This window comes from Podarcis erhardii, assembly GCF_964252035.2.
Source record: "Podarcis erhardii genome assembly, chromosome: 4".
NCBI lineage: Eukaryota > Metazoa > Chordata > Lepidosauria > Squamata > Lacertidae > Podarcis > Podarcis erhardii.
Window position 1 is genome coordinate 38,439,507 of NC_138508.1, and position 22,298 is coordinate 38,461,804.

A 22,298-nucleotide genomic window follows, 5' to 3' on the forward strand; every position below is an offset into this window, starting at 1 on the left:
AAATCAGAAGTGCTCTGCATAGAGTTCAATTCGTCTGCTGTTAGCTTCATGTGTGAGACAGATCAGATCCTAAATTCTTCCTTCCTATTCAACAGAACATGCCAGTCTTCTTCCTTTTCTTTTTTTAAAGACACCCAGTTAAATTAGCGAAGTTACAGAAGTGGTTTGCTTCAAAGACTGATGGTTCATAGGTTTGTACAGCACTTTGGGAGCCTTCCAAAGAAAAGAAGTTGGAAAAATTGTACGCTCAGTAACACCAGCTGTGCTCTCTTCTGCCCTAGGCACTGTTAACAAACTGCCAGGTACGCTTCTCTGTTCCAGAATCATCTTTGTAGATGTTGCACGTGGTAAAAAAACCCAAAAAAAACCCCAAAAAAAACCACAGCATGATTTCCGTGTTTTAAAAAGTATGTGTGTGAGAGAAAGAAACATTGCAAGTAGAATTCTAAAGAGCAGCATTTAAAAGCTGAACAGCTATCAGTAATCACCTCTCACTATACTCATGTTTTCTGATACATTAAAGCAGTAGCTGTCTTACAGTTTACCTCTGCAGCACAGCAATAAATTGGAAATGCTCTGTTTTGCTACTCTGTCGAATGTTTACTTAATCAGCGTGCCATGAAATAATGCCTACAGGCATTGGGTTAGCATCCCCAAGAAACATTACATCACACAGATGTAAGTACTCTCCAGCACAATGGGACTGTTTTTAGCTTAATAATATATACTGTATCCAAAGTGATGTCTAAAGTGATTAGTAAGCTTTGAAGATCCACATCTAGCATTACAAACTCCCTCAGTGTTCACAATGCCCACTGCAACAGGCACTGGCCTATGAATGACATTTTAAATTACACAGTATTATAAATAACAATTTGCGTTCTCTCAAGTGCTTCAACATATGTACCAAGGGCATGTGGAATTTTCAGAAGCAAATTGAACGAAAATATTACCTATTAAATCCTGCAAATAAAAGAGACAGGCAACTGACAAACAGATGGCTACTAGCACTACCCAATCATTGCTCTTCTTTTGTAAGCCACAAAAAGAATTACAATCGACTTTCCACATTATTAGGAGTACAGAGTTGTATTTTTTCTATATGCATAGCAAAAATGGAGGGGTTCCCCGGATAAGCAGCAGCAGCAGCAGCAGGCCATGCATTTCAATATATTTACCCCTTGCCTATGAACTGAAAACCCTTCACTTGGGCTCTTCATTCTTGGAGTAACAACCCTCTAGGATTGATTCAAATGCCTAGGTACATGTAGCAGAATCACAATGTATAGGAATAAAGTATGTCCGGGGGGTGGGGTAGGGTCTGGAAAGAAAGAATAAGAGGATAAATGGCTGCCATCCACAAATAATTCTTCAACTGGTTTCTGAAGAAGCACAAAAGAAGAGAAAATCCTGAATTTTCTGGTCTTCCCTTGATAATGGACTGGATGAGAGCCAATAAACTGAAGCTCAATTCAGATAAGACTGAGGCACTGCTAGTGGGTGGTTCGCTAGACTGGATGGGTAGAAGACTGCCTGCTCTTGAAGGGGTTATACTCCATTTTAACCTTAAGTAGCTTGGGGTGCTTGTGGATCCAATACTGTCATTTTGAGGCCCAGATGGCCTTGGTGGCACAGAGTGCCTTCTGTCAGTGTCAGCTGGTGGCCCAGCTACACTCCTATCTGAATAGCCTAACTTCTGTGGCCTACGCTCTGGTAACCTCCCTCTAGGATGGATTTCTATAATGCAATATACACAGGGCTGCCTCTGAACATAGCTGTCAATGTTTCCCTTTTTTAAAGGGAAATTTCCTTATTCCGAATAGGATTCCTTGCAAGAAAAGGGAAAAGTTGACAGCTATGCCTCTGAAGAAGGTTCGGAAACCTCAGCTGGTGCAAAATTCAATGAGCAGAATGCTCAACAGAACAAGACAGTTTGAGCATACATATAACACCAATCCTGCTCCAACTGCACTGGCTTCTAATTAGTTTCCTGGCCCTGTAAAGCCTTTAAAGCCTTGCATGGCTCAGGACTTCAACGCCTTAAGGATCACCTCTGCCCATACAAATTGACCCGGGCCCTGTACTTGTCATTGGAGGTCCTTCTCTATGTCTCACCTCCCTGAGAGGTCCGGAGGGTGGCAACATGAGAACGGGCCTTTTCTGTAGTGGCTCCCTGACTGTGGAATGCTCTCCCCAGAAAGGTTGGTCTGGTGCCATCACCACATGTCTTTAGGCAACAGGCAAAAACATTCCTCTTTACCCAGGCCTTTAGCCATTAAATAATCTATGGCCTGTTAAAGCGGGGGGGGGGGGGGGTTGCTGTTATTATGATCATTTTTTATACTTTTTATTATTATGCTTTTTATTATACTTTTATTATTGCTGTTCCGTAATGTGTTCTTAACGTTGTGCACTGCCCTGGTATCTTTTGATAAAGAGCAGTATATAAACTGAATTAACAACTACAAAACAACAACTCCACTGCTATTTATGTAGCGGGCATTGATTGGATAACTCATATTTTGTATCTGATATATATGTGTGTGTGTGTGTGTGTGTGTGTGTGTGTATTTGCACATGCTTATGTTTCAGTAATCACATCTATTTTGTTGTTACTTGGGTTCCTGCAACTATGTATTTTATTTTTCTTCCTATATTCATCCTGCTATGTTCTTTGTGCGCCACTGGGCATGACTGAGTTGCTATGTGTGGGGACTCCAGCACTCATTTAGTTTAACCATTGTGTTGGATGCCATTATATGACTCCCATTCATTTCTTAAAACTGATCATTTAATGATCACAAACCCATATACATGAATGCATACACTCATACATAAATATTTTAATGAAAAAGAGGTATAGCATTATAAACACCATGCTATAATGCTAATTTATTAGCTATAATACAGCTACAGTGCTGTAACACTCTACTGCAATAATTCCACAGCAGTATGGTGTCACAGGAATATTTCTCTTTCACTTTTTTTTTAAAGGTGGATTTTTAAAATGACGTCAAAAATGGTGCTCAACACAAATGTTGTCGTAATGGTGTGCCAAGGTGTGCATGGGTCAGTTATCCTGTCTGTCATGGAAAAACTGCACCCTTTAGAAAAGACTGAAGAGTGCATTAAAGGTAAATACATCTGTGAAGTTTCAAGTACTCCTTCCATTCAAGTACTCCGTATGAACCCAGGGAAAATCCAGGATGACAACGAATGAACGACAGTGCTGTGTGGATGCTCTGTAACACTGAGTGAATGAAGCATGGGAATTCCATACTAAATGCCTGTGGGGGAACGTTGGCTCATTCAGAGAAACATGTTAATGGACACCATAAAATGAGCTCGTAAGGTCAGAAACAGAAAGAGAGCCTTATTATATGGCTGTTCAGTAAGTTTTCACTTCACGGAAAATGTATTCCACCATATGGAAATGATGATCGGCCTTGGCTGTCTCCCCATGCCAAAAGTTACTTTACTGGACACCGAGTGATACTTATCTATTATTTAGTATGGGTATTCATTAAAATTCTCACAGCAGTTTAAAATAGGACTCAGTGTACAAATACAATTTAGCTAAAGTAAGTTTGAATAACTGAGGGGGAAAAACTATTAAAGCTGCAACTCTATCTATGTCTTTAATTCAGTTCTTTCAGTTAAATCTCTCTCTCCCCATCCTGTAACCTTCTCTTTATAGCAACTTTGAAGCTTTATATCAAAGAGCTTCTCCTTGTCCTTTAATAGAGCTCTACAAGGGTAAATTATTTCCCCAGATGCTATATGGAGCATTGGTGTGGGCTCATTCGGACATCACAGTACACAAATCAGTACAGCATAAATTATTACCTAGAATGGTGGAGTAACCAGATCTACTTCTAAGGCCTTTGTTCAATCAGAGACAGTCTGCCATATTCAGCAAGAATGCTTGCTAGGAAAGAAGTAACTCCCCTTTAAGCATCACTCCATTTTTATTGGATGCTAAAAGGTAAAGGTAAAGGTACCCCTGCCCGTATGGGCCAGTCTTGACAGACTCTGGGGTTGGTGCGCCCATCTCACTCAAGAGGCCGGGGGCCAGCGCTGTCCGGAGACACTTCCGGGTCATGTGGCCAGCGTGACAAAGCTGCATCTGGCGAGCCAGCGCAGCACACGGAAACGCCGTTTACCTTCCCGCCAGTAAGCGGTCCCTATTTATCTACTTGCACCCGGGGGTGCTTTCGAACTGTTGGGTTGGCAGGCGCTGGGACCGAGCAGCGGGAGCGCACCCTGCCGCGGGGATTCGAACCGACGACCTTTCGATCAGCAAGCCCTAGGCGCTGAGGCTTTTACCCACAGCGCCAGATGCTACAGATTTTTAAATGTCATACAGGACTGCCAATTTTTAAAAATAGGCCATGGGGAAGCAAAAGTGATTGACGATCTCTGGAGATCACGCGTTAATCTATACTGCTGTGATTTTGTGAGGGAAATCTTGTAACTAGCATACCATGGCAATGTACCATGTATTCTGATGCTCTGTTCTTGGTCTTGAGCTATGTATACTATTATGTATGTGTGTCTGCATAAGCCCTGAGCGATTAACTTTGCTTATTTACTTATTAAAGAGAGTGCTCTAATTTTATACCAATAAACAGAAGAAAAACAGTAATGGAACCCACAAAGGATTAAAAGGCTTTGATTGATACCCAAATGATAATGTCAAGGAAGCTTCTCTTGTGAAAATTTTTCATAACTGGGAGCCACCACTGAGAAAGCCCTGTTCCTGGTAGCTATCTCCCTTGCCTCTGATGGCAGGGCACCCACAGAAGCCCTTTGGTTGCAAGGCATAGGAAGGTGTATGCAGAGGCAGGCCATGCTTCAATTCTCCCATGCAGAAAGAAGGGTTTTCATCTAATTGCTGGTTTTGTCCTTTTAGTTGGAGCTAGAGATTAGTCGAGTGCTGAAAATATCTCCTCCTTTAAGAAAACCAAACTAAAAACCAAACTCATTGTATACCAATTAATAAGAAAATAAACTGCATTCAAAAATTATCAAAGGGGGGAAATGGGCATGGTACAAGAGTTCTGTTGCACTTTCCTTATTTACACAGTGGCTGCTGCGGTTTGTGAGCATGCTTTCTTTCATCCTACAAGTCTCCCCAGTGGTCTGCATTCTGAAACCTCACCAGGTGACTGCACTTCCTAAAAAAACTCACAACAATAAGGTACACTCAACCCTATTCCCACCAAAATTGTTAAGAAGTTCTAAATCACCCCAGAAATGCAGCAAAAAAATAACCACCCTAGAAGCCTATTTCACAGTGGGAGGGGTTGGTTTTGCAGGGGTGGTGGTGGTTGTTTTTGAAGAATGGAAGACAAATTTCAGCACAGCACAGCCACAGTCAATGCAACTAATGCAGCAAGGGCATGATGTGATCACGGTACCCAGTCCCAGTTAGTAAACTAGCAGCAGCACCTTCAAAAGCAGCACCAAGTACTACAGTTGTTTAACCAGGAACTCACCAGAGCAAGGCTATCTCTGTCTAGACAACACTGGTCTAAGCATTCTGTGGCACCAAACAACTAGTGCTTGACAATGATGAATCAATGAGAAACAACTGACTGCAAACATAATCCTTCAGCAGAGTGCAACCCAGTCAACCACAAGATGAACACCTCAGTCTTTTCTGGACTGACCTTCAATTTGTTGGCCCTTATTCAGCCCACTAGCACAGTGAGACGCTGGATTTAGCATTTCCTCTGCTTCACCTAAACTAGATGTGGAGTAGAAACAGAGTTGGGTGTCACCCACATGTTGAGAATATTCTACCTCAAACCTCCAGGTGAACTTACACAATGGTACCACTCTGAGGCATCACTGTGTTACTATTTGTTTTAGGATGAGTGGTGCATGAAGTGGCGCGTGGGCATTTGTTGTCAGTCTTCTGTATCTCCACCCTGAGCTGACTGTTACTTGCATAGGGCATTTTGTTGGGTAGTGTCACTTGAAAGGATAACAAAACCAGAATTTGTGGCTGAATGCAATCAGCGACGCCGTATCTACTGTTGCTTCCGCACTTCTCTTGGGATTCAATTAAACAACAACAACACTGTTCTGGCTCATATTTGTCACTGGAATAATCCTGTTATATTTATATTTCAATAACGTGAAATGCTAAGTTCTGAGGTTAGATGTCTAGAACATAGCTGCTATGAATTTTCTGTTCCTCTGACTCCCCTCAACATGTCTGAAAGATCCCAAATCTCCTGGCACCTCCATTTCACACCCTGCATTTTGCTAGTGCTGCTTAAGCCTTTATTGAAATGTTATCCGCAGCTGTACAGTTCAAGCACTAAGAATACAACAGGACCCCTGCTTGGTCAGATCAAAGGCCTATCAAGTACTGCATCCTGTTTCCTGTAGTGATGAATGAGATGCCAGTCTAGGAAGTCTCCTAGCAAGATGCAATTGGGATATGAGCTGTGCAAGTACCTATTTTCAGATTATTTTTCAATCCAGTTGTTCACAGTAGGACTGATTTGTATGCAGGCATAGGAAATAACTCCCCCAAAATTAAATGGCCAAGTTGAGGAACATCAAGAAAGGGAGGAGCAGTCACCTATTTCTTGCTCACAGAGCCAATACCCCAATGAAGAGTGGAGGTGGGACAGAAAGGTTGCCAAATCAGTTCCTCAAGCTAAAGCCATTCCAATGTTCCAAGTCTAGCCAGGCCCACTGAGATTGGGGTATTGGGTCAACAGGTGGTAGGGCCCCCAGACTCGGAGCTAGCTTTCTTTTTTTACAAAATAATAATCCTTCTAGAAAGAAGCAAACTGTGTTCTGTGTTCACTGTACCACTAAGATCTTGAACAAGCAGTCATTGATAACCACAAGTTTCCTTTCTACAACAGATCATCAGAAAAAGGTACTGATCACCATCAACAGAAGTCACATATTAAAAGGTATCAGACTTGAAATTAATTACAATGGAATCTTTTATTCCTGGTAATTTTCCAAGAATGGAAAATGTTAGAAGCTACATAAACTGCTCATACTATGAAATCTTACACATTTTTTTAAACATAATGCATTAACTACTACTTCTTTTTACTCCATTGTTGGGCACATGCAAAGCATTTTACAATAAAATGCTATTCAGCATTGGTAAGGAATAAAGAATTTAGTACTTACCAACATAGCCAACCTGTAGCAAAAACAATGCTACCGCCAATATGGCTGCACCAATGACTAAGAAACTTTCCACTGGTTGAAACCAAAACGCTATAAGAAAAATATGGTAAAAAACACAAATTTTAGTTTGATTTAGCAACACAAAACAAGCAAGTCTTATTGTATTAATTAATATACTGACCCGACATTAGCTCTGGGGTTTACTTTGGAGACACAGGAGGAACCAAACACTCACAGTCCAAACTGTCATTTTTCTAAGTTTCATTTTCATAAAATGACAGAATTGTGTATTTTTACTGTTCTCCCTTGGGCATCCCCCCCTACACCCAGTATCTTAAGAGTAACAGCTTCTCCATCTCAACAGACTGGCTCATTTCCAGGGGGACAGACTTAACATTAGAAAACTATGCTCTAGTTTCATTTTGACACTCCAAAAGTCCTTGACATGGAACAGACTATTGATAGATTACATCAAAAATCTTTATATGCCATCCACTAGCACAACTGAGTAAAGTTATTAAATATGTGCACACACATTAAAAATATGAATGTTTAATTGTTGATTGCCTTCAAGTATGCTATTATCAAAGGGAATTAAAACAAGTTTAAGATGCTATTAAAAAGTTATCGAGAACTTGTTACTTTTATTCTTCTTTGATCTCATGTCTGCCACAAAGTCAATTAATTCATGCCTAAATCTGGATCAATATACTAACAAATTGAGACTCAGAACAAGTTGTACCACAGTGGCTTCTTATCCATCCCAAATACTTACAGAAGCTATACTACCATGGTAGTTTACAGAGAACTTCATAATCTAAAAATAATATCACATTTCCTCTGCAAAGCCAAGTAAAGCTATTTGGCTAAGAAAAGCAAGACCCTAGATAAAAAACATTGCAATGGATTTTAGCCTTTGGCATGCTTACTTAAAAAAAAATTTACTTCTGATCAGGCCATTCCTTGAAATGCAAAAATACTGCGCAGAAACACAATGACGATTCAAGGAGCGCAACATGACCTAACTTCTACAACTGCTATTGCCAGATTGTGATGACTACTTACTTCAAATGGAATAAATCTGGCCATGCAAGTAAGCAGGAAAGAATCAAACTTCTTGAATGGAACAAATTGATTATACCCAGGAGCAGATTCAGCTTGTACACTTCAGCAGCTTGTCAGCTACTCACTAGTTAGGAACAGTGCTATTTGTGACATTAAATTCTTATTACAAGCCAGGTCCCACAACAAAGCCATTAAGCTCAATTCAAAGGCTAAATCCATCCATCCATCCATCCATCTATCTTTCTAAACTGAAGAACCGGCAGTGACAAAAAAAAGGCAACATCTAAGCTAGCTCAGTCAGTAGAGCATGACTCTTAACCTCAGGGTCAAGGGTTTGAACCCCACATTGGGCAAAAGATTCCAATGTTGCCGAGGGTTGGACTAGATGATCCTCAGGATTCCCTTCAACTCTACAGTTCTATGATTCCATCTACTTTAAAGGCCACAACAGAACTGAACTAGCACTTGCATGTTGCAAGAGTAAACAAACATGGAACATGAAACATCCAAAATTATGCAAAGGAACTGGTGGAAAGAGTATAATCATACAGACAAAAGGTCTACAGCTCATTAAGGACCGCAAAATGAATCTTCTTGCAGAGGCAAGACATCACCTTTGCCTTTATCAACAATACATGAAGTGGAGAATATGGAAAGATCTGTGACACATCTGGAGAGAGAAGTCTGTTCTACACATCTGCATGATCTGGGAATGGAGATTTGTCTTCTTCTTGCATCCCCTTGGAACGATAAGCTCACAAGGCTGGGAGAGCTTGTGGACCCAGCCTTGTTCCTTAACGCTAAGGTAGCAGCTATTGCTAGGAGTACTATGGCAGGGGTTGTATCACTTCTGTCCCTTCCTGGATAAAGCAGATTAGCCAGTGACATACATGCCTTGGCCATTGCCCAGACTGGATTACTGTAGCACACACTACATAGGGCTACCTCCAAAAGAATCTGCCTCTGCAGATCTGAGACCAAGGCATCTCTGGCATCCTGCCATATGATCCTGTATGCCCACTGCATTCAACATTCAAAGTCAAACAATGCATCCCACCACATTCAGAAGTACAACTGGCTTGAGTGTGAGACATGGCCTATTCTACTTTAGCATCCAGAAACTTGTGGAACTCCCTCTTTAAAAAGACTTGGTTTGCTCCCTTTCTCTGAAGCTCAAGGCAAGCTGTCAAGACCTTTTGATTTTGGCAAGTTTTTAATATGAGTTTTAAATTTAAATCTCCTTGTTTTTATGTTGAATTCCCCTTGGGGTTTTTACTGCATGCAACTCACTCTGGTAATTGAACTGCTCCTAACTGTGCTTTAGGTCTTTAATGAACTTTTTTGGAAGCCACCTTGAGTTTACTTTATTAAAAGAGATCTAGCTATATATTTTTTTCAAAATTAAGAAGACCCAGCTGAAAACACAGTTCTTCATTCTTATCAGTTCATGCTGGCAATTTAGTTGCACTGGGCTATATCAAAAAACATTTGAAAGAAGAATTAGCAATTCCATCCAAATTAGCAGTTCAGAATACAGATGGGGAACAAGCTGCCTGGGACCCAGAAGCAGCCTGTAAAGGCTTTGAGTGGCTGGACAACCCACTAAAATATTTACTGGTGGTAGCAGTGTTGCTGCTTCCATTTGGTTTTCTTTAAAAGACCCACTGTACAGAATTCATTAGGAATAGTAACAGCAGAAATGGCACTTGAGGCACTGCTACTGCAGGGGAAATGTCTCTCTTGGCTGATTTGTTTGTGGAAGGGGGGGTTATTGGTTTGTTGTTTTTTTAATTACAGTGGTGCCCCGCAAGACGAATGCCTCACAAGACGGAAAACCCACTAGACAAACGGGTTTTCCATTTTGGAGGCGCTTCGCAAAACGAATTTCCTTATGGGCTTGCTTCGCAAGACGAAAATGTCTTGCGAGTTCCTGTGGGTTTTTTTTCCTCCCCCCCCTTTTCTAAGCCGCTAAGCCACTTATCAGCTGATCCGATAAGCCGATAAGCCGCTAAAAGCTGCTAAGCCGCTAAAAGCTGCTAAGCCGCTAATAGCGCTAAGCCGCTAAGCCGTCAATGGGCTTGCTTCGCAAGACGAAAAAACCGCTAGACGAAGAGACTCGCGGAACGGATTAATTTCGTCTTGCGAGGCACCACTGTACCGGTATGTGTTTTGTGTTCTCATTTGCATTTTCATGTCGCGAACCGACCTATGATTTTCGGATGAAGGGCAGCCTGCAAATTTAATAAATACTCATAATAAATAAAAACAAACCACAGAGTCCAGGAGAATCTACAGCAGTGCTGGGGGACCTGTGGCCATTCTGACATTGCTGGACTCCAACTCCCACCAGCCCCAGCCATCATGCTCAATGGCCAGGTATGAGTCACTGTTACAGGCATCTAGGACCCCACTAGTACAAAAATGCTTCAGTGCTCATGGCTAGTTACACTGCAGTTAAGGAGCACTGAAGAGTCTTTCTCTGCCCCCAAATAGGTGTCAGAACTGAATCATGGCTCCAGTTTCCTCTCGAAACATACAGTGACACAACACTGTCAATTGTTAAAGGTAAATTGAGCTATCATGTTAGTCAGCTAAAATTGCTTATCCTTCTGCACTTCATATAGCTACATTATACAAATGCAGGCAATTACGGACCATCTACGAATGAAATAATGCTGTGTGTTCGGAGTAGGATAATTTGATCTAACCATTTCTTACACAGAATTCTTGAATAACAAAATCCCAAAATTCAACTAATGGTTATAAACAAGCTGCAGGCCAAATGTAAATTGACTTTTAGAGTCAATTCAATTTCCAGAATTGATTACAAAAGTATTAGAATTCTGAGTTGCCATTACTTGAAGATTCTTGAAATTCTTGGTACTGTAGCATGCTTTCAGGAATGCCCCCGTGCATCATTGCCATTTCCTTTCTAACCAGAAGGTGGCATCACGATTCCTTTGTGAGCTTGGGCAGCTTTTACAATTACATTTTAAAGGTATGTTTTGTCTAAGATTCAGGAAAATCACTTCTGAGAATAAGGACAATTTTGTTGTCAAGAACTGGAAGTGGAGACGTTTCAACAATAAAGAAAATTAAACAAAAGGGGGGGAAGGAATATACATTTCTATATCAATTTCAACACTCATCAAGACATTTACCACAAGCGATAATCTCAAATCCCATAGTTCTACAAATGTGTATAATTCAGCCTGATTAATTCCATTAGAACTGAATAATAAACACATTTAAAACCTCAAGAACCAAAAGAACAATCAACCTATATTTTAATTCCAGTTCAAGTTGCATTGCACCTGTAGCCAAAACAGCAATATCCATGGACAAGAAAGATGTACATATACATAGGAGTGAAGCTCTTGCTGCTGCATTAGCTCAATACAGACAAGATACATTGTACCTCACTACCCTCAGAAGTGTAAGGAATGACGACCCGAGAGGGCCTTTTCTGCGGTAGCCCCTAAATTGTGGGACTAGTATTTTCATCAAACAACTTTCGCCATGTGCTGAAGACATCTCTCTTTACATTGGCCTTTGGTGCCCCATAAGGCTCCGCATTTGTAAGAAATCAGCCTTTTAGTGTGGCTGTACCCACAATTTGGAACTCCCTGCCTACTCACATCTGGCGGATGCATCCAGTGCACTCCTTTCGGCACCTGCTAAAAACATTTTTGTTTACACAAGGCTACCCACACATGCAGAACGTTTGTATGTGCTTTAATCTGATTTATGATTTAGTTAGCTGCTTTCAATAGTCTTTTCCTTGTAATTTTATTGTTGTTGGGTTGTTGTTGTTTTGCAAACTGCATTGAGCTTGCTGTTTTTTAAAAAATCAAGCAGTACATAAATTATATGAAATGAATAAGCATAAGGGCATAATCAAACTGCCTTATACCGAGTGAGGCCACTGATTCAACTAGCCAAGTCCTGTGTATTTCAGGGGTAGCCAACATGAAGGCCTCCAAATTTTGTTGGAATATGGCTCTCATAACCCCTGACCATGCTGGCTGAGGCTGATGGATGGTCTCACTCAGAGAGGCCCTTTTCCAGTATCAAAGAGTTTGGACTCAATTTTGTAAGGTGTTTTGTAAGGCTGCTTCCTGGGTGTCTGTGTCTACTTTTGCAAAGCACTACTAAACTGACATTTCTACCTCTGCTAATTCCACTCTCAGCACAAAGGCTCTTCCTCATTCTTGTCCAAATGTGGCTGCCCAACTCAGGGTGTCAAGGGACATTGCTACAGTACATCCCTAAGCAGGTTGATCTCCAACTCCAACAAAAATGAAATTAGACTTATCATAAGCCTTTGTTCTACTTTGATTTGGGAGGACATCCTGCCCACACCTGGCACAAGGCTGTTCCTCACAGACTAGCCTATGAAAGCCTCTTTCATCATTATTTGAGTTGTGATTCCCAGAGGAAGAGATATTCTCCATATTCTGCCTCACTCTACTTCATACTGGATGCTATTAGTTTGCCTTGTTGATTTAGCAAAGTTACATAGTCTCCTAAGAAGTAGCGATTAGTCTACTTCCAGTCTCTGACAATTTCACACCCATTCATTCAAAAATCCATTCTGTCCATAAACCTGACTTTTCTATTAAAAAAAACCCAAATCTGTATGAAAGTTTGCATTTAAAAACATTTAAATACAAATTTTATTTCAGCACACACATTTCTAAGCATATTTTATTGTAAAATATACATTTTATAATGGATTTTGTGTACTTTTTTTGAGGCAAAAATTGTACTGCACAATTCCGAGAAGTGGATAATCTGAAAAATAATTATGCTCCAATCCTTGTACAGGAGCTAAAAATTAGGTCAGTTTGCCAGGTAAACAAATGGACAGAACAAGGCCCTCCATCCCTGCTTAAGAGGATTCCCCCCACCCCACATATCTATGGCTTGTTTCAAACTGGGTGCCTAACTAAATTCATTAAAATTCTGCCTCTGGAAACAGATGGTGAGGATTATTTTATTCATTTTATTTGTCACTTACTAAAAACTAGAAGATAAGCACCAACTAAGAGCAAAATGTCTGAGTGAATAGGAACATCTTCACCTGGCACAGAAAACTAATAGTGATAGTGCGAGGCACATCTCTCTAAAAGGAACATTCCAGTCAGGGAGCCACAACTGAGAAGGCCCCATCTCATGCTGCAACCCTCCACACCTCCACTGGAAGGAATACACAGGTGATGAACATAGGGTTCAGGTAGGTTTACATGGGACAAACCAGTGCCTAAGATACTGAGGTCCTGAGCTGCACAAAAATAGCACTTTGAATTAAGTCTGGAAATGAACTGGCAGCCAGTACAGTTATACAATCAAACCTCCTACTTCCAGTCAACAATCCGGTTCCTGAACTCTCCATTGGCTGCTGTTTCCAAACTGTCTTCAAGGAAGACCCACATTTCACGCATTGCAGCAACCTAACCTAGAGATTACCAGAGCGTAGACAACAGAAGCTAGGCTATCCTTGTACAAATAGGGTCACAGCTGGGACACCAACTAAAGATGATGAAGGCACTCTGCACAATTTGTGCCTCTAGTGATGGTAGTGGATCCAGAAGTATCCCCGAACTGAATACCTACTGTGGTGTAGGGACTGCAACTTCATCTAAAAGGTAAAGAGACCCCTGACCATTAGGTCCAGTCGTGGCCAACTCTGGGGTTGCAGCACTCATCTCGCTTTATTGGTCGAGGGAGCCGGCGTACAGCTTCCGGGTCATGTGGCCAGCATGATTAAGCCGCTTCTGGTGAACCAGAGAAGCGCATGGAAACACCATTTACCTTCCCAACGGAGTGGTACCTATTTATCTACTTGCACTTTGACATGCTTTCAAACTGCTAGGTTGGCAGGAGCAGGGACCGAGCAACAGGAGCTCACCCGTCCTGGGGATTTGAACTGCCGACCTTCAGATCGGCAAGTCCTAGGCTCTGTGGTTTAACCCACAGCACCACCCGTGTCCCCCGCAAGTTCATCTAGAACAGCTTAAATCCCACCTACCCAGTCAAAGGAACCACCTGCTAACAGTGCTTCAGTGTTACCCAGATTGAGCTTCACTTTATTGGCTCTCGCCAACCTAGCATATCCCACAGCTGCCAATGTGAAGGGCCCAGGACACATGTAGCCACCTGCATTGATCCAAGCACCTTTCCCACATCCTTGAGACATACCAGCTGAAGCTCATCCAACAAAAAGAACCAGACACTGCTCTGGATACCTATTAAGATTCACCAACTATATTGTATAGGGAAGGGGTAGCCCGGTGTGGGAGAAAATACCATTCTAGCCACCATGAATGCAAACTAGCAGCCTAAGCCTCTTCAGCCTGAATGATGTATCACCACCAGAAGCAAGCATTGCCAAAAGTGGGCCCTGCCACCTTGCCTATGGCTTGCTTGACTCTCCTCCACTTACCACACTGAACATCCAATGAATGACAGAGGGACAATGCTCATCTTAATCATGGTGCCAGGGAGGGGGAAGGGCTGAAACCTCTCCTCCATTCAGCCCAACTTTACAAGGAGATACATATTGTCCCTTCCTTATTTTGCCATCCACCGTGCTGTTTACAAACCTCATATGGGAACACGGGGACTCTGCAACCCAGTGCATGCTGCCTTCTTGTGGAGAAAAGGTTTATGATATTTTATTGCAGCCACCTTAACCTGCTGCACTGTTTGGTTTTGTGGTTGCGTTTTATGAGCTGCATTGGATTTTGGTAAAGAAACGAAGGGTGCAGGTACTTTAAATACACTGTGGAATTCACAAGGATAAAAGAAAACTGTCTAAAATCAAGATGCAAGCAGGAGTGGCTCCCCTGGCAGGGAAGAGGAAACAGTCTCCTGGCAGGGTCATCACTAGTTTACATGAATGGGGAGAGGTAAAGTGAAGGCAAGGTCAGGGCTAATTGGCATAGCAGCAGGAGCACTGGATTGGTTCCACTGGTGTGTCTGCACAGCCCTGACATCACTACATTCTTGCCCCTCCTGATAAGTGGCAAAGAGGACCAGTGACAATGGTATTCTGATGTTGCTCCTAACCTCAGTTTGTATTGATGATTATTAGTGTTATATATTATTAGTGCTTTGTTTTACCCCTGCTTCCCTGGTGTTTGTCCTAGCACGGCTTCAGATTTGCTACCAATTTGTGGTTGTAGGTTCTTGCATTAATCCCATGTTTTGTAATGGCATTGTGCCACAGACAAAAATTAAAATTAAAATCACTTACCGTATTTTTCCGTGTATAAGACTAGGCTTTTTCCTTTAAAATAATGTCAAAAATTAGGGGGTGTCTTATACACGGGGCCATCTCCCCCCATTTTCTTAAATCTGAGTCCCCCAAAATAGGGGGCATCTTATACATGGGGGCATCTTATAGACGGAAAAATATGGCACTTTATTACCACTGTAATTTATTATACTGTAATTTTCCATTCCATTGCCCATTCATCGAGTTTGAGGAGATCCTTTTGGAGCTCTTCAATCATGCCTGAAACATTACCATCTCAGATAAATCCGCTGTCACCTACCTGCCAACATGGCTTCTTGCACCCCAACAAACTTGCTTGCCAGCTACAAATGATCCTGGCCCTCTAGGAAGCAGAACACCAAGAAACAGATTCTCCAACCTCCAGCAAAGCTCTTCCCAAGTCATAGAGGATTTGGTGGAACGTTTCTTGTGCTGTGCTGAGCAAGCCGAAACACATTCGCCAAAACTCAGTGCAACACGAGACTTCTGTCTGCAAGACACAGCATGAGAAGCCACACTGGGCACACTGCCCATTGTAAAGCTCAATAGAAAGCCCCACCCCACCCTGCCCTCCTCTCAGGGGAGGGAAAGACTCCAGTGTCAGCACCAATTCTACTAAACTAAAATGTGTGGACCCCTGGCTACTTTGTCATTCACCCAAGAATCCAGATAAATTATACATGGGCCTTTAAAAGCACCAGTCTTGATACATAACAGAGAAAAACAAGACAAATAACTTACGTGTACCATATCGAAGTTCAATTACATGCTCTCCTTCTCTGTTTCTTTCTACTACTATACACGTGTAGTTTCCAGGAACGGCTTCCTTTAGAGACATCTTGATTGATGCAACACCAGCAGTTAGGTTCAATATATCCAGTAGATCTACACTCAAAAAAGTATTGTTTTTGAAATACCTGTTCTCATAGCCATCATAAGTAAAAAACTCTTTCCCATCTATTTTCCAGTTCAAAAACATTTCATCTATGCTGAACCTTTGTAGATTAGTAACTATGCACGGTATGATAATTTCGGTTGTATTACAGACATCGAAGGAAACATTATGAATCTTCTTAAACATCAACTGGGCAGAACCTGCAAGAAGGAAAAACAACTGTTACTTATTTGAACAGAAAGAATTAAGTCCATGCTAGTGTTGATAACTTTTGGAAGGTACATTCTGCTGAGGACTACCCCCATACAAACTCATAGAATGAGGGCCACTTAAGAACAGTTCTGGGTGTACTGTGCCACTATTAGCCAAAATTGTGGAAACTTTTGTTAATTACTCCATCACTAATGCTGCCTCAGAAGAACATCAGGTAACAGCAGCACAGAAAGGGAAAACAAGCCAGCTATCAGTTTTTCCTCTGCATTATTTGATATTCCAATGTTTGGGATAATCCCCCCTACACTCCCAATTATTTGTTGTGATTGCTTTGTGCCAGTACTGTTGTCAAGCCATCTTAATCATATCAGAGAGAAGGTGGGGCCTAAACAGGCAAGAGTTTCTAAAATATTCAGCTTAGGAACATCTCTGTTTTACCAATATCAGACAATGTAAGTTTGCTGTCCTATAGTTTCACAAAGCTTCTACACTTCAGAGATTTACAATTCTATGTGTCAATTTATTAGCTACTCAAAGACTTATTGGCACTTCATAGGCCTGAGCATCATCTTGTGGCTTACAATGGTTTTTAAACTATTGAGACCCCCAAGGCTATAGTACTGTCACAGGCCTCACCTGGTTTCAAATAATTCTAATTCCCCAGAAGAGAGTTGTTTTGAAAGCAAGTCTGCAGTCCTAACCCCATTTACCCCAGGAGTAAAGTAGTGATGTATGGAAGTGAGAGCTGGACCATAAAGAAGGCTGATTGCCAAAGAATTTATGCTTTTGAATTATGGTGCTGGAGGAGACTCTTGAGAGTCCCATGGACTGCAAGAAGATCAAACATATCCCTTCTTAAGGAAATCAGCCCTGAGTGCTCACTGGAAGGACAGATCCTGAAGCTGAGGCTCCATTACTTTGGTCACCTCATGAGAAGAGAAGACTCCCTGGAAAAGACCCTGATGTTGGGAAAAATTGAGGGCATGAGGAGAAAGGGACGACAGAGGATGAGATGGTTGGACAGTGTTCTCGAAGCTACCAGCATGAGTTTGAGCAAATTGTGGGAGGCAGTGGAGGACAGGAGTGCCTGGTGTGCTCTGGTCCATGGGGTCACGAAGAGTCGGACATGACTAAATGACTAAACAACAGCAGCAGCAGCAGCAGCAGCAGCAGCAACAACAACAACAACAATGCTAATCAAACTCAAGTGGATTTACTTCTGAGTAGACAGGACTGCAGCCTAAACCCCTTCTCTCCTTTACAGATAGTAAGAATCTTGGACCAAATTAAAAGCATTATTTTGAGATTTCCCTTCAACTGCCAGCATTTGAAAACTCTTAAAGCACCATTCCTTGGTCACTGGAAAAAAAACATTGGGAATGCTCACAAAAAATACTCAGGTGGTGCACTTCTAATCTCCAATCATTCTTCCTGAGCAAGGTTGGGTTGTGGAATACCTCCCACTCCTGGCTGAGCTGACCTTAAAGCAGCATTTATGATTTATCCAAACATAACTATTAACACCGGCTAAGGGCAAGCCATGTTGGAAGTTGTTGCTGGTGGAAAGGGCAAAGAAGGGGTATGCCCAACGTATGCAATGAGCATGTCAGGGCAAAGAAATGAATTAGCAAAGTTACTCTGCATCCAAATTTCCTAGTCCCACGGACAAAGTTTAGTGTAATTTACACCACCAAACCTTCAAGTGCAACTAAAATTGACCCCATATGAGTCAATGAAAGGGCTGCCCCCCTGCAGGCAGGACCCATTAGGATGCAGTTTAATTCATGCAGGAAATGCACCAGTGCAAGGGTCTCTTGGCATATCTGCATAGACAAAGTTGCTCTGTTAATTTTCTTTTCTTGTATTTAATGTTGACAAGACCACTTGGTCAGAACATAAGATGAGCCTGCTGGATCAGACCGAAGGCCTATCTAGTCCAACATCCTATTGTCACAGTGGCCAACCAGATGCCAGTGGGAAGCCTACATGACTCAAAAGCAAGAACACTCTCCACACCGATGATTCTCAGCAGCTGGTATAGAGAGGAATACTACCTCCAGCAGTGAAAGCAGAACATAAACCCTTATCCTGCATGAATTTCCCTAATCCTTTAAAAGTCATCCAAGTTGGTGGGCACTGCTACATCCTGTAACAGAGCAGGAAATTTTTGCCCACAGAAAGCTGACATGATTTGAAGGTGTCCTACCTGCTGTTTGAAAAGCAGGTCCACTAGTTGTTTACAGATTTCAATTTTACAGATTTCATTAACTTTTAGGTCTTTATGTTGAACTAGCCTAGTCCCCATCTTCTGTGCAACCCAGCTTAGCCTTTTCTGTTCCTCTTCAAAACTCCCACTTTAACTCTCTCACACACTACAGACTGCTTACGTGCTTGAGCCGAAAGGTTGATGCATATAATTTATTAAACCTGTAGGTGGCTGACAGCGGCACATGTTGTGTAACTTGAGCACTTGCACTGCCTGCGTAACCCAGCAACTTGGAAAGCTTGCAGGCCAACAGATGTGGGTCCTCGGAAGGGTCACCCAAGCTATAGGCTCAACAGCAGAGTTTGCTTCACCCGATGCCTCTGACCTCTGCAATTCACGGACAAGGGATTGGAGGCAGGCTCACAAACTCTAGTAGCGTGGAAACCACAGGCAATAAGGAACTGCTTTGCAGGCAAGTACCGTGCACAGAATACCATTTAGTGAGCAGGCCAGGCCCTCTTCTGCGCCCAGAACAGAAATGCAGTAGGATGGTGCTAAAGTAATAGCTCTCTGTGCCCCTCTTCTGCTAGCCCCCAATAGGCTAGTAAAAAAAAATGTTTCTTCTTGCAGGCTGGCAACTTTTGTGTGCTGCTTTACAAGGCATGTGGTTAACCCCACCCCATTAACTGGCTGCGACAAAGGCCCAGCATGGATTATTCCGCAGATTACTTCTGCGTGTTGAGAAGGAAGCAGCCCAGGGGAAAGGAATGCTCTCCCCCCATATCCCACTCCCACTCCCCACCGGATCCCCCTTCCAGTTCGACAGCTGTGCGAAACTGCTGTGCACATGTCCTCCGAAGTTTTCGGGGAACAGCAGCCACACAGAGGGAGGCGGATTACCCGCTGCCACAGCAGTTTAGGTGGGTACTTTCAAGGGCAGCAGCCATCGCCGATGATGATGAGGTGCGAAAACGCCAGCGGGAGCCCGGCCCTCCTTAGAGCAGCCACGGAAGCGCCGCTTCTCGGAAACCAGCGGGAGCAGGCGGAGGGAGGGGAGAGGGGAAAGGGACATTCCCTCCACGTCTCCCGCCCGGTTCCAGGCACGGCAAGTGCCAGGCTTGCCAGCGCCCCAGTTCCCACCTCGTAGTCCGTCCCCCCCCCCCCACGAGAGCCTGCTGTCGGCTCCGCTTCCCCGCACACTGCGAGCAGCAGGAATCCTGAAGCGGAGCTTATGGAGAGCGTCAGGCGTCGGGAAGGGGGGAAGCCAATCCCAGCGCGCATCAACCCCAGCGCCCGCCTAAACAGCGGGCTCGCTCGAAGGGAGGGGACGTGGCGCAAAGCGAAGCCCTGCCCGTCATTGCGCACTTTGGTGGGACCAGCAGCGGCTCCCTCGCCAAGGACGGCGCGGGCTCCCACCTGCCAAGAACAGCCAGCCGCGCACCTGGGCGGTCCCTCCTCGACCCCCGCCCCCCTCCCAACCCCCTGCCCGCCCTGGGGTCTGAGGGCCGGGGAGAGAGAGAGAGAGAGAGAGAGAGAGAGAGAGAGGGAGAGAGGGAGAGAGAGAGAAAAAAAACACACTGCGCCGCCGCCACTACTCCGAACCTGCTCCACCTGCGAAGCGCCAAGAGCGCAGGGCGAAGCTCCCGCGTTCTGACGCGAGGGGCGAAAGTCGTCCGGGCGGTTAAACGCCCCGCGGAGGGTTGGCGGGAGGGCGGAGGGGGGGGGTTGGGAGGCGAGAGAGAAAGAGCCAAGGCAACTCACCGGCGCCCAGAGTGCCCAGCAGCACCCAACACACGCTCAGCGCCCACATGTCCAGCCTCGGGGTGGGCAAGCCGCCGCCGCCGCTCTCTTCGCCGCACTGATTCTTCCTGGCGAGCCGAGGGAGGGAGGGAGGGAGCGGGCGGGCGGGGGCGCCGGAGGAGCCGGAGCGGGGACCCGGAGTCGCCCAACCCGCAGCCTGACGAGCTTCCGCTGCTCCCTCCAGCCGCAGCGCGCGGGGCGGGGCCACACGCGGCTTTTGCTTTCGCTCTCCGCCGCGGGAGGGGAAGGCGGGGCGGGGGGGGGAGAGCGGAAGCCCTCCGCGCCCGCGGCCCCACAGAGGCGAAGCCCAGCCCGCTGCTCCTCGCCGCCGCCGCCGCCGCCGCGCGCTCCTCCCCAAACTCCTTCTCCCTCTCGGCTCGGAGGCGACCAGGGCGAGCGGCGAGCGGGACCTAGTGCCCAGACGGGGTTGATTTTGGGGGGGGGGTGAGTCCGGTGGGTCCGCCTCGGAGCCGACGCTGCTAACGACCGCTCTCCCGAGTCTCCCAGCCGGCGGTTGGCGGAGTCCTGGGCGGTTCTAGCGCGCCGAGCCGCGCGCCAGCTTCGGAGTCAACGCCGAGCAACTGGCGAGGAACCGAGGAGGAATTCTGAGTCACGCGGAAACTTGCGCGAGGCGGGCGCCGTCAAGAAGACCGCCTCGCCCGTCTTCTGTGACTGCAGCCTGGGGCGAGATGGGAACGGGCGCTGTTCCGCGCGGCTTGCGGAGATCGCCTTGGTCGAGGCTCTGCCTCTTGCCTTGCCGGCGCGGGAAGGACTGCCGAGCGTTTTCAACACTGGGGGGGGGGGGGAGTTGCGTAAAGCCTATATGTTGATAAAAGTTTTTCCCGTCCTCTGGACCTTCAGTGGCCCGATCCTAAATACGCTCTGTATTATTCCCTGGGAAATTAAGATTGAAGATGAGAGCTTTTAAATCTCGCATCCAATTCGCCTACCTTCGCCTGCTGCCTTGTGACTCCATCATCATCAATAAAGTTTAATTAAATCAACGATTTTGAAACGTTTGAACTTAAATGTGGGGAATTATTACGCCCGTTGACAAATATTTTTTTTTCCTATTGAAAACAATCAGGTTGTGCTGGGGAACATCAGAACCAAAATAATGGGGATATTTATGTTCTTTATTGTCCCTTTCCCCAGATACTTTGTTACTGTCAAATAATACAAGCACACCCTTTTCAGTGCATTAAGGCAGCCTTGCATTTAGGCACTTACTTGGTAGCCTTGGTAGGTAGGAAGGGGAGAGCATGGAATTGCAGATAGGAGGACTGGTGGGCGAAGGGCAAATCCCATCTATGCTCTGTGCCACAGAAACCTATTTGGCTGCTAGAAGAGGGAATCCTCTTTGCTCAGCCTGGACATGCGGCAGGCTGCTGAAGGAGGGGCAGTGCTGTCCCTTGCTCCTCTACCCCCCCCCCCAAAGCAGGCTTGTAACTTCTGTGCGTTCATTTACAAGGCTGAATTAGGGCTCATTTAGATGCTACTCAGCCACGTGGAGACTGTTGGTCATCTGCTGCACCGCACAAGTTTCAGGCCGTTCTAACATTTAAGCCTCGTTCTCGTAACAAGTGGGGGCGGGGAACCATATAATTCCAGGGTATTTTGCAAAAGCGCACAAATGACATTTTGCAGCCATAACATAAAGTGTAAATTAAGTA

General features: G+C 44.4%; 1 protein-coding gene across 7 annotated transcripts in view; it reads right to left on the reverse strand.

Annotated features, from left to right (window-relative positions):
* CD47 (CD47 molecule) overlaps window positions 1–20,816 on the reverse strand; it is a 45,254-nt gene extending 24,438 nt beyond the window's left edge. For 6 of the 7 annotated variants that reach the window (XM_081859803.1, XM_081859798.1, XM_081859802.1 and 3 more), the window contains exons 1-3: window positions 20,587–20,814; window positions 16,253–16,606; window positions 7,168–7,257 (exon numbers count right to left, since the gene is read on the reverse strand). In XM_081859803.1, the coding sequence (XP_081715929.1) occupies window positions 7,168–7,257; window positions 16,253–16,606; window positions 20,587–20,635 (493 nt within the window). In that variant the 5' untranslated portion in view covers window positions 20,636–20,814. Of the gene's footprint in view, window positions 1–7,167; window positions 7,258–16,252; window positions 16,607–20,586 lie in introns of all 7 variants that reach the window. The other variant, XM_081859801.1, reaches the window with a different exon arrangement.
* Window positions 20,817–22,298: the final 1,482 nt, after the last annotated feature.